The sequence below is a fragment of the Culex quinquefasciatus genome, chromosome 3 (assembly GCF_015732765.1).
Source record: "Culex quinquefasciatus strain JHB chromosome 3, VPISU_Cqui_1.0_pri_paternal, whole genome shotgun sequence".
Lineage (NCBI taxonomy): Eukaryota > Metazoa > Arthropoda > Insecta > Diptera > Culicidae > Culex > Culex quinquefasciatus.
In genome coordinates this window covers 196835645-196848054 of record NC_051863.1, presented here as the reverse complement: position 1 = coordinate 196848054, position 12410 = coordinate 196835645, and the positions used below count along the sequence as shown (strand labels likewise).

Sequence of the window (12410 nt, the reverse complement as noted above, 5' to 3'; positions counted from 1 at the left end):
AGTGTTTAACTTGCGAAACCTACGAGAATTTCCCCTAAAATGAATCCATACTCCACAATCATTCAAATTATTTTCTTGCCTCTGTGACCAGTAAAAGAGAGCGTGGTTTGATACAAAAAGTTGAAAAAAAAAAAAACATGCAGAAATTAGTGGTTTCAGTTCTTGGACAAAATGGCAAAGCAAAAATCACACTTTTCTTGTTTGTTTACTTCAAACAACTCAATGTATTCAAATATTTCGAATTAACATCATGTCACAGTCAGTCTTACATGTTTTGATATTTAACCTTCTAACACCAATTGTTACACCAGTGCTCCATTTTTCTTTTACTACATATTGTAATTTCTTGTATACCAGGTATTTAACAAATTGAAATAATTCTTCTTGCACAAAACTATTTTAAAAATGTTAAGATACCAATTTGATTTTCAACTCATTAGATCATGGTAAACAAAAACGTAAAAATTCTCAATTGATTATATTTTTTATGAAATAACTCCAAATATTCTTGAAAAAGCTTACTTAATTTTCCCATAGCTTCAAAAAATTTATATTATCAGATATCAAAGTGTCTGATGATCTGATTAATTGTATATGAGCTATAAAATAAATTTAATTGAACAAAATCATCTTCATTTATTTTTCTCTGAGCATCTAAAAAAACGGTTCCAAAAAGTATAGAAAATGTGTACTTTTGCTTAAATTTCGGGAATTCCCGGGAAATTCACAAATTTCCCGGGAAACGGGAAATATATTTTTTCGGGAAATCCCGGGAATTCCCGGGAATTTTTTTCCCGGGACGGGAAATTGGACGCTCTATTTATCAGTTTTTAAGTACGTTTATGTATTTTTTCCCAAATGTTGTTGCAGAAATTCGTAATTTTTACCATGGTACACTTGCCCCACCTGAACAAGATTTTTTAAAAGCTCTCAACAAAAATAACCAAAAGTTAAATCATACTTTGTAATAAGCATGTAATTGGTAGGGACACTACTGATCTAGGAAAAATAGCATTTTGATAAAAGGAGCCTTAAAACGAACCCTAAGCCTTATTTTGTACTTTTCAAATATTAAAAGAAAACAAAGGTTTTGAAAAAAAAATCAATAAATCATATGCCCTGTGGCAATTACGTCGTTTTGGCGGATATGTGGTAGTAGAATCAGCTAATTGCATTGCTAGCAACAATTCCTCATACTGGGAATAATCAAAATTGTAAAAAAATACTGCCGTACTAGCGATTGTTCCTCTTGCCCCATATGGTCGTCTTGCCCCACCTTCTCCTACATAAAATTTCATAAAATAATGACTAATTTAATTTACACATAGGCCTTTTACTCGCAGCAGAATTTATCCTTTTTTTTGCGTCTGTGTTAGATAAAATTTTTATTGTAATGTTTTTTTCCCAGTTCTAATTTGCAAAAACAAAAAATAAAAAAAGGATGTGCTATTATTTTTATTACCTTGACCTTAAATATGACTAAAAATCTATATTTTAAGGATATGATTTTTTAGTATATTTTATTGTTTAGCTGGTAAAATTACATAGAAAAACATGTAATTTAACAATTTTAGATTTTTTCATAACAATATTTTTTCGAATATTTTACTTATTTCTTTGGAATGCAACCAGGGAATTCAGAAAAAATAGCTTAAAACCAATAAGACCATGTTCATGCTTTTAACAAGTTTGTTTGCAGAAGTAAAATGCTCCTGCTGTAAAATGTTGGTGCCTTTGGCAATGTTGCTGGAATTTTTTAACATTTTTGAAGATAAAAAAAAACAAGTAATGCTAATTTAAAAAATAGATTTTTTTTTAATTCTCTTTACGCCACAAGTTTCACATTTGCAACAGCTCTTTTGAATGCGTCAACTTTATCTAACAGCACAATCATGCCGGAAAGCATAATTGTTAAGAACAATATTTTATTGACAAAGATATAACCCTCTGCGGCAGACTTTTTCGATTCTTTTTAATTTTTATTTATTTTATTTTACTTATTAATTTTAAAATGCTTTTAACTTGTTCAGTTTTTTTATTGGTAGTTTTAGGCCTATTATGCAAACTGAAACTATTATCTTTTTTCAATTATAACTCCATATTTAAATTGTATAAGTTACCATAAAAATCCCACAGTATTTTCGAGGGACTCAAAATTTTTATGGATGAAAATTACCTCTTTTTCTATGTAATTTTACCTCAATGTAAAAAAAGTGCTTTAAAATGCATTTTACACTAGTTTAGTTGTTTTGCATTCATTATTTTTCAAAAAAATTAAGATTTGGCGAAAACAACAATTTTAGCGAAAAAAAATTATGCGGTGCCAAACATCGAAAATTTTCAAAAGATTTTTTAATTTACCCAAACATTCTAAAAATGATTCTAAACGCAGGGGAATGCACTTTAAATTGATTTCAGATGATTGCAGTTAAATTTCCATTGAAATTTTGAAGTTTTTTGAATTTTTTTTTTGTCACCCGATTTTTCGGCCAGACTTTGAAGAGGGGGGGGGGGGAGGGTGGACAAACTTTAAATAAAATTTGTACCAGCCTAGTAGAAAGCAATTAAAATGTGTGTTTTAATATATTTTTACGAGATTTTTGCAACTTCACTTCACTAAAGTTGAATGTTGAAAGATTGAAAATTGTATGGTGCAATGTATCTTCTTTTTATGTGTGTGTGGTCCAATCCAATACCCGCTAACCGGTAGCGAAATTATGGGAAAGTATAGTTTGTATCAGACTTTGTATATGCCGAATGCTGATACAACTTATCTCAGTCCCGGGTATTAGGTGGTGATAGCCCTCGCGCTGCTTCCAACGACCCGTTTCAGAATGACAGAGCTCCTTGCGGTCCAATTCCGAGGTCGCTGGGCATTGTTCGGCCCCGCCTAAACATAGAAGCAAGCATCTGAAGGAAACTCGATCTATATTTAGACTTCCAATCCCGTCAGGCAAATCAGGGATCAGCGCGTATTTAATAATATGAGAAGAAGAGATAACATGTTTCAACACTACGGATCAATTCACTGCTAGAGTGTAAATCTTCTGATGGCCGACTGCTTAGCGTCCCAGACCACCAATCCAGAGGTGTGAGTTCGAATCCCACCTGATTCATTTTCGTTTTTGTTCATATTCAAAGTTCAAATTCCTGATTCCAAATTTCAAAGGTACCGACCGGGATTTGATCCCTGAACCTTCTGCTTGTGAGGCAGAAGCCGTAACCATTAAGCCACGGAGCCGGTTCTGCAATGTATCTTCTTTTTATGTAACTTAATTTAAACTTTTCAAGATAGCAAATTTTATTTTTAATAAATGTCATCTATAGTTTGTGTCCCTCGAGGGCAAAAAAACTAAATTTTAAATTCAGGCCTGATTTTCGAAATTTGGAAACTAAGAGTATCACAAAATGCTTAACACATTATAAAAATTGAGCTATTTTCAAAAAATTGCTTAATATCTATGAATTTATGAAAATACTTTTTTTTAACTTTTTTGTTTTGTACCAATTATTTAAAATTTGTAGAAAACTGTAAGGTTATTATTTGAGCAATTTATTTCGATTAATTTACAATCGATTTTACAAGTTTTTTCAATGAAAATTTGGATTTTCAATATTTTTTGAGAGGGGCAATTTTTTGGGAAATTTCAGAGTAGGACAAAAACCTGTAATAAGATTTGCCATGGCCTTAATAAAATGTGTTAATAAGTTAAATACAATAAAAATATATAAAAATCCATCAGTTCCTGAGGTTATTACAAATTTATTTATAATTTTTGTCTCTCGGCTCTGGTCATAATTGAGGCGAAAAAAAAATTCAGGCCTTATTTCAAATTTTTTAAACAAAAATCAACACAAAATGCATTGAACATTGTAACAGCCACGGTAAAGTTAAACTTTTTTTGCTGTGTAGTCGTATTAATTTGAAAAAAGATTATCATACAAAATGTATTTTATTTCACAAATTACTCATAAATAAATTTTCCAACCAGTTGCTACAAAATCTCTTCACAGCATCCACCTTTCTCGAGAAGCCATTTCCCGCAGGTGACTCACTGTCCCGCAGCGTTTTTGCAGCAGGTTCTTCCGAAAACCCGGTGCAGTTTGTTGCAAAGCAAACATGTTTGTTTAATAAGTCCCGTCGCTCCTGTCTCCCCTCCCTCGAAACCATGTTCTACTCCTCTCCCTGCGTAAACGCACTTGTTGTTTCATTGATTCTTACACTCTCTCTACTTCTCACTCTGCTCTGGCCAGCTATTTATAACATTTCTTCACCAACAAAAAAAACGGTTGGTCGACTCTCGTCGCGATGATCTTTTGGCCACTATTTTAAAGTCGCGAAAGTAACGAACAACAATAGTAGGCAGGCTATTTGGGCGGGGAAGAAAACGGACAAGATCTGTTAAAAGTGGCGTGTAATTGATGAAAAAGAGGCCATTGGCCGACCCTTGTTAGAGGCAACTGTGACAAACTGATTCGCTAATTGTGGTGGAAATGTGTGTGTGTGATGTTTGTAGACGATCGAGCGACCACCAGGAAGTTGTGCGCTTCAACAGCTGTGTGTTTTGTTTTAGATTTGGGGAACTCGGCCGAGAATAGAACAATTGCAAGTGAAATCGTCATCGCAGTAGGCCGCAGTTTTGCAGGTACTTTCGCGTGTCACCGCCACATCTCAGAACCAACAGAGAAAATCAGGTCTGCGTGACGTCTGTGGCCTACTTCGATGGTGGGACAAACCTTGAGCAACACTAGAACGGCGACGACGGTTAAAGTCAGTGTCGTTGAGTGCATAAATATTTTTGCATCGCGGGGGACGCCCTTCATGAAAGAATATTACTCTCCCATTTCTACACGCAGAGAAAGAGAGGAAGATCACACAGCCTACTACTGATTTAGTGAGTGTACTAAAAGAAACATGTGCAACGCAGTGAATGTCAACTGAAACCCCCGTCCAGAAAATGTCCTCTTCCGGGACTCCGCAGTCCCCGCCGGAAATAACCGCCGAATGGACGGTCCACGCCCAGTTGACCCTGTCCCACCAGGGTAGCAGTTCCAACTGTGATAAACCAGCCGCCAATCCGGAAGATCCCGCCGCCGCCAAAAACGACGCAAATGAGTCAGACCTGTCCAGCAGGCCTTCGGGGCCGGCACCGGTAAAGGTGGTCTATAAATTTAGCACCGCCGACTCGGCCGCCGAAGGAAGCTGCTGTAATAATTCTCCAAATGCCAAGGGAAAAGTCGTTGGTGGAGCTATTTTCGGTGAATCAGCCGTCGACGGTGTGGCTGCTGCTGCGGCACAGGTGAGGGTGGATTGTCCTGCAGAACGCGGAATCAACATGTGAGGGGGAGGACGTGTGGGAGGTGGTGTGGTGAATGCCAATGAATTATTACTTTTTAAACTTTTTTACGGAGAGTCTGCGAACGAAAAAAAAAACTTTGCAACAGCAAACCAACTAAAAATTGAGGAAATAAGTGAAAAATTAACACATATTTAAATCAATTGAAAGAAATTTGCCCATTAAGAGCGCTGAAATCAATGTTAATCGGCATTACACATCATTTCAGAGCCAGTTTGCACTTTAAAGAAAACCCATTTTAGGTAATCTGGGAAGAAATAACATAAATAATAAAATGATATTGTATTTTGTTTTTAATTAAAAGTGACCTTTTGGAAACTGTATTTCAATGTTACAATACTGAAGAGTTAACACAAAAATTTAAAATCGGTTCAGATCTAATTGTGCACATAATTGTCCATTTTTTCAATCTAAATAAAATTATCTTGAAATAATTTAAAAACCCAATTTTAAAATATGAAGTAATACAAAAAAATACTTAAATTTGAGCAATAATTCAACAATAATGTTCAACCTTGATTCATGCATTGATTTAGCAAAAGCCATAAATTGACTATTGAGCAGTTCTCTCAGATTTCAGTCATTCGATTTTTTTTTTGTATTTTTTAACCCGACTGAAACTTAGTTGGTGCCTTCGGTATGCCCAAAAAAGCCATTTTGCATCATTAGTTTGTCCATATAATTTTCCATACAAATTTTGGTGATTTTTTATTTAACTTTTTGTCACTAAAACTTGATTTGCAAAAAACACTATTTTTATTTTTTTTATTTTTTGATATGTTTTAGAGGACATCAAATGCCAATTTTTCAGAAATTTCTAGGTTGTGCAAAAAATCTTTGAGCGAGTTATGAATTTTTGAATCAATGCTGATTTTTTAAAAAAATCGAAAAGTTGGTCGCAACAATTTTTCAACTTCATTTATCGATGTAAAATCAAATTTGCAATAAAAAAGTACTTTAGTGAAATTTTGATAAAGTGCACCGTTTTCAGGTTAAATCCATTTTAGGTGACTTTTTTGAAAATAGTCACAGTTTTTCATTTTTTTAAATTAGTGCACAAAAATTTGAAAATATTGTTTTCGAAAAGATCGGAAAATTTCACGAATGTTTCATATTTTAACATTGAAAATTGGACCATTAGTTGCTAAGATATCGTCATTAGAAAATGGTGTGTTGTTTGGGTGGGACTTAGAAAACATCAATTTTCCTGTTTTTAAATCTTTGCATGGCAATATCTCAGCAACTAAGGGTCGTATCAACAATGTTTAAAAATGCAAAATACAGAGAATTTTCTCAGCTTTTCAAAAATATTTTTTTCGAAGGTGGGCAATCATGTGCACTAATTTAAAAAAATGAAAAACTGTGACTATTTTCAAAAAAGTCACCTAAAAATGGATTTAACTTGAAAACAGTGCACTTTATCAAAATTTCACTAAAGTACTTTTTTATTGCAATTTTGATTTTACATCGAAAAATGAAGTTGAAAAATTGTTGCGACCAATTTTTCGATTTTTTGAAAAAATCAGTATTAATTCAAAAATTTATAACTCGCTCAAAGATTTTTTGCACAACCTGGAAATTTCTGAAAAGTTGGCATTTGATGTCCTCTAAAACATATAAAAAAAAATAAAAATAGTGTTTTTTTGCAAATCAAGTTTTAGTGACAAAAAGTTAAATAAAAAATCACCAAAATTTTTTTTACCGTGTATAATTTTTTTCCAGTGTAGTCCATATCCATACCTACAACTTTGTCTAAGACACCAAATCGATCAAAAAATTCCTTCAAAAGATACATTTTTGAATTTTCATACATCATTTTTGTATGGCCAGCTGCCAAATTTGTATGGAAAATAATATGGACAAACTAATGATGCAAAATGGCTTCTTTGGGCATACCGAAGGCACCAACAAAGTTTCAGCCGGATTAAAAAATATAAAAATTAAAATTTAAGAAAAAATACCGATTTCGTAGAGAATTGCTCTATTTAAATAAGTCATATTTTTAACATTTGACTGAAAAAAGTGTTTTAAAATGCATTTTTCACTATTTGGGTTGTTTTGCAATCACTAATTTTCAAGAACTCAACAGATTTTTTAATAAACCTAAACATACATAAAAAATGATGATAAACACAGGAGAATGCAATTAAAATTGATTTCAGCTGCTTGCACTTAAATTTCCATTCCAAATTTCCATTTTTTGCACCCTGATTTTTTGGGCCGATTTTCTAAATATTTGTACCAGCCTAATAAAAAAATGGTATTTATTTTACGATGAAAATAAATAATGATTTTAATTAATAGCATAGCATAGCACTTAAATTTTCATAAAAAATATTGAAGTTTTTTGAAAAAATATTTTTTTGCCCCCTGATTTTTCGGGCCAACTTTGAAAGGGGGGGGGGGGACAAAAACTTTAAATAAAATTTGTACCAGCCATATGACCATTTTTTGCTGTGCATATAAATTGAAATATAAGTAAGCTTTTTAATTAAAAGTATTTTGTTATATATTCATTAACATTTTTTTGGTACTGTCAGCTAATTAAATAAAATGATTCACCTTTAAAGGTGGTTAAAAAGTGATGTTTAGACGAAACAGAGTTTATTTATACTATTTTTAACTTTTTAGAGGATATGGATTTTTTGGATCATCGGTTGGCAACAGACAAAAAATAGGGAACATTCTCGTATGTTTGGCGATTAAGCACTATAGCTCGTAACTCCATCCAATTTGATGTTTTTCATTATTTCAACAACTAATTTTGCAAAACTTTTAGAATAGAAACTTGCTTGCTCACTTCTTATTGAGCTATTTATCAATCGATTTCAGTTGAAAACGCTTTTAATTAGCTTTTATTGAATGTCAAAGTTCTGACCTGCCAACATTAGAGGCACGCTGGAATTAGATGCTGTGCCCTTATCAAAATATACCGGATGATTTGAAATAATAAAAATATTTTAGGAAAAAATATTCTCAAAATAAATTTAAAAAATCATTTTTGATAAAATGGTAAAAGGCGGAAGTTTTTGAAAATTATCAGTTTTTAACAATTTAAAAATATTTTTTAGGAAAAACACTCTTCAATAGTTTTTTTTTCTCAAAAAACTGAACTACATTTTCCTTTTTTTGACTTTGATGATCGGACTATCTAGTTGTTGAGATACAGATTATAAAAGTTTAAATTTTGTAAAAAATAGTTTTTCTCAGTAGCAATCATTTTTCAACCCACGATAACTCGGGGGTTTAAGCTTTCTAAAAAAGTGTCCACGTGGTTTATCGATGGTCCCTAAAGTATTTTTTGAATGCAAAAAAAACCTGTACAAAAATTCCGCCTTTAAATGCCTTTAACAATAAAGTAATGCATTTTATCAAAATATATTAAATGAATAAAATAATTTTCGAAGGGAAATTTTATTTTGCATTTAAAATGATTTTTTTTTATTTTAAGGTTCATATCTCTTGTACCAGATTTTGCGCCATCCTTAACTCTAGCGGAAAGATGTTTTTTTAGTCCACTAGAAAATAACAAAATGAATTGAGAATTAAAAACAATATTCTGGAACTTCTACTGTTAGTAATAATCGGATATTTGGGCAAAATTTCCTTCCACCTTTTTTAATCTTTCAAAGATAAAATTTTGGATGAAAGAATTTCAGAAGATTTCATCAAGAAATTCATCTTTAGATGATTTCAATCCAATAATATCTGATTATAATAAAATTCAGTCACCACCACGACACCACGCCCGTCCTTCGCCCCAAATACAACAACCACACAATTTCTAAACCCCACGTGTCGGTCACGTATCATCGTTTCCAGCCGAACCTTCCCCCTAGTGATCCTCTAACTTCGGACAAACCCCCGCCCAAACCCACCAGCAGCGAAGATTCCGGCCTGTCGAACAACTCCAGCTCGGCATCGGCCAGCGAACGGCCCCAGACGCTGACCATTACGCCGCATCTCTTTCCCAAGTGCACCAGTACCTGCAGCATCGTGCTGACGGCGGACCTGCATCCGGCTTCGGTTCCAGGCGGGGAAGTTCCGACGATTGTGGGCAAGTGCGCTTCCACCAGCAAGGTGGACAAGTTTACTCTGTTTCCGGAGCAGGTTGGAATTGGAATCTTTGGAAGAGGTTTTATGTTTATTTTGTAACTGTTGTTGATGGTTTCTAGCCAACTAGGATCTACGAGGCGAAGGACGCCAGCTGTCAAACCAGTGACATTGAGGCCGCGCTAGACAAGTTGGTGCGCGCCAGTGGAGATGATCTGCGCAAGAAGGTCGCGGAGGTCGCGCCAGCGGAGAAGTACAACTCCGTTAGTAGATTTTTGAGAGTTCAGGAAGTCGCACAGATTTAGAATGGAATTTTGTGTGTGTTTCAGTTGACGAGAAAGTCGCCCCTCTCGACGGCGGCGGACATCATCTCCCCTAGCAATACGCTGCAGTCGCAACGGTCCAGCCAAAGGGACGGCGCTGGTGGAGCAGGTGGAGGTCGGAAGAAGCCCCGGACGGTGCACATTGACGTGTACTGCACCGGGTCGGACGCGGAATCTTCGAGCTCGTCGGATGCAGAGTCTTCGGCGCGGTCCGTGTCTTCTTCGTCCTCTTCCGGCAGTCGGTTCGACACGAGTCACTTTGTGGAGTTGAAGTCGGCGGCGGCTGCGGCCGCTGTGGCTAATAGCGCAAGTCATCCGACGGTCTACGAGTCGGAGGAGTGCAAGGTTCGGCACAAGAGGGCTGGAAAGCACGAGGTTCCCAGGAGGTTACTTCAGCAGACTGTGGGTTAGTTGAGAGGGGACTCATGCACGGAAAGGAGGATTATCGCGGAATAGATTGAAATTTAAAAAAAAGTGCTTTGAAATACATTTTTTTTAGTTTAAAATCCTAGAAAAATACTGTTTGAACCAGTTATTGTTGAAAAACAATAAAAAAAATTAACAAAAAAAAGTTGATTTTACTAAATTATCAGATAACGAAAGCTGACCGTTTTCAAAGCAACTTGTATTCATTGTCTGTTGGCTACTTTAGCTAGATTTGAAGTATTTTCTGATTAGTTCAGCTAATTTTTCGAATATTTCAAAAAATATCAAAAATGTCCAACTTTCCACTACCATACTTTACTTAATTTTAATATTTAAAATGCTTTAAATACTTTAAATATTGTAAATAATTTAAAAACTTTAACCCCTTCCCGCCCTAGGCTTAATCGAGATTTTTTACGATTTTCACAATTACTCCTATCTGGATCGACCAAATTTCAATGGTTATAAGCTAACATTCTATATAAACTAACGCAGGTTGAAAAAAGGCATGGTTGCAGAGATATTTAATTTTGAGTACAACAATTAGCGCTGCTCTGGAGTAACTATGGGCGTTAGAGGGTTAATTACTTTAAATACTTTAAATACATTAAATACTTCAAATACTTTACATACTTTAAATACTTTAAATATTTTAAATATTTTAAATACTTTAAATACATTAAATACTTTAAAAACATTAAATGCTTTAAACACTTAAAATACCTTTAATATTTAAATTTGTTTAAAATCTTTAAATATTGCAAAAACTTTAAATATTTAAAATAATTTAAATACCTCAATTTATGTTTTTAAAATCTTTAAATATTAATTTAAAATTGTTAAAATTTTGAATATTAAAAAAAAATCTTAAAATGCTGGAAATAAAAAAGGAATTCAGTTTAGATTAGAAATGTATCAATCAGGGTCTGTTATTTGACCAGTTCTGAATTGGTAAATTTCACTAAAATTTTCGCTAATTCAACCGAAAAATTAGCTGTTTCACCAATCTGAAGTCAGCTAATTTTAATTGTTAACTTTTAGATGGAACTCCTTTCCGTGTGGGAATATTTCTGCAGGTATTAAAGTGGGTTCTTTTTGCAGATCAGAGTACGTTGTCCACGATTGGGAGTCTGAAGAAGGCTGGCGGGCAGGGTCGCAAGCGTTGCACTACCAACGAGGAAATCAACGAATCCAAGCAGATCTTGTTCAGTCGCATACTTGGGCAAGCTCCTAAGGAGATGACCCCCTTCCCGGACGTGGAGTACCTTCCACGCGATCCAAGCGATGACAACCTCAGCTCAAACTACCCGTTCTCGAACCGGTCCACCAAGCGGGACATCACCGGCAGTAGTCTGTCGAGTGCGTTGGCTTCGGGCGGAGCTGACGAGGTCGGAGATCTGGACGAAGCTACCGGAGGAATCGTGAATCTGCACCGCAGCGGCACAACTGCCACGCACTCAGACAGTTTCGAGTACGAAAACAGTGAGGATCGGTACCGGATTTACGAGATGGAAAGCCGTTGGGGCAACCAGTCCTGGAAGTCCCCGTCGGTCGAGCGAAGACTGTTGGAAATCCACAATCCCCCGATTCGTCGCCGAAACAGTGAGTCGGACAACCTGTCCGAGTCGGACCACAGCTTCGTGTACGACAGTCCGTCCCGGCCGGGACCCAGCGAGCCCAGCAATCACTCGCAGGCCGAGTTTAGCGACTCCAGTCCGTCAACCGTGAAGAGTTGTCCAAGTCGCAGCGCGTCGAACGCCAAGCGGATCCTCCAGCAGGCCCTGCTGAAAGCGGGTGGAGCTCCACCCGTGTCAACCCGCGTCTGGTCCCCGGTGGAAGGCTACTCCACGGAGTACCTGGCGCTGGCCCGACGGTTCGGCAGTCTCATCACCGGCAAGCGGAAACCCGGCGTCCACATGGGACCGGTCCGGAATCCGGAGTGCCAGTGCGAGCACTGCCGGCGCTGGGTCGTCGAACGGGAGGGCGGGCTGCGCGAGCGGGCCCTCTCGGTGGACGATTCGCCGTACAACATTGTGGACATGCGCCGGAAGTACCACCTGCGGAACTACAACAACTCATCGCTGGCACCGTAGCTTTTTTTCTCGGTGTAAATATTGCTTTTAGAAGTGCATTTTTTTCGGATTCTTTCTTTGCAATTATTAGTGGTAGATTAGCAGTAGTTGAGGACGTAATTTTAATAAAATCTAGTCTTAAAATAACTACAATTTTGAAAGATATCACATTCCTTGTC

The 12410-nt window shown here is 36.0% G+C and overlaps 1 protein-coding gene across 6 annotated transcripts in view; it reads left to right on the top strand.

Moving 5' to 3' along the window:
* LOC6031149 (serine/threonine-protein kinase N) overlaps positions 1 to 12410 on the top strand; it is a 167960-nt gene that overhangs the window by 134139 nt on the left and 21411 nt on the right. The window contains exons 1-5 of one of the 6 annotated variants that reach the window (XM_038261755.1): positions 4876 to 5300; positions 9180 to 9467; positions 9533 to 9673; positions 9740 to 10139; positions 11261 to 12168. The exons of the other annotated variants lie outside the window; for them this stretch is intronic. Coding sequence (XP_038117683.1) covers positions 4932 to 5300; positions 9180 to 9467; positions 9533 to 9673; positions 9740 to 10139; positions 11261 to 12168 — 2106 coding nt within the window. The 5' untranslated portion in view covers positions 4876 to 4931. Of the gene's footprint in view, positions 1 to 4875; positions 5301 to 9179; positions 9468 to 9532; positions 9674 to 9739; positions 10140 to 11260; positions 12169 to 12410 lie in introns of those variants that run through there. 6 annotated transcript variants of the gene reach the window in all.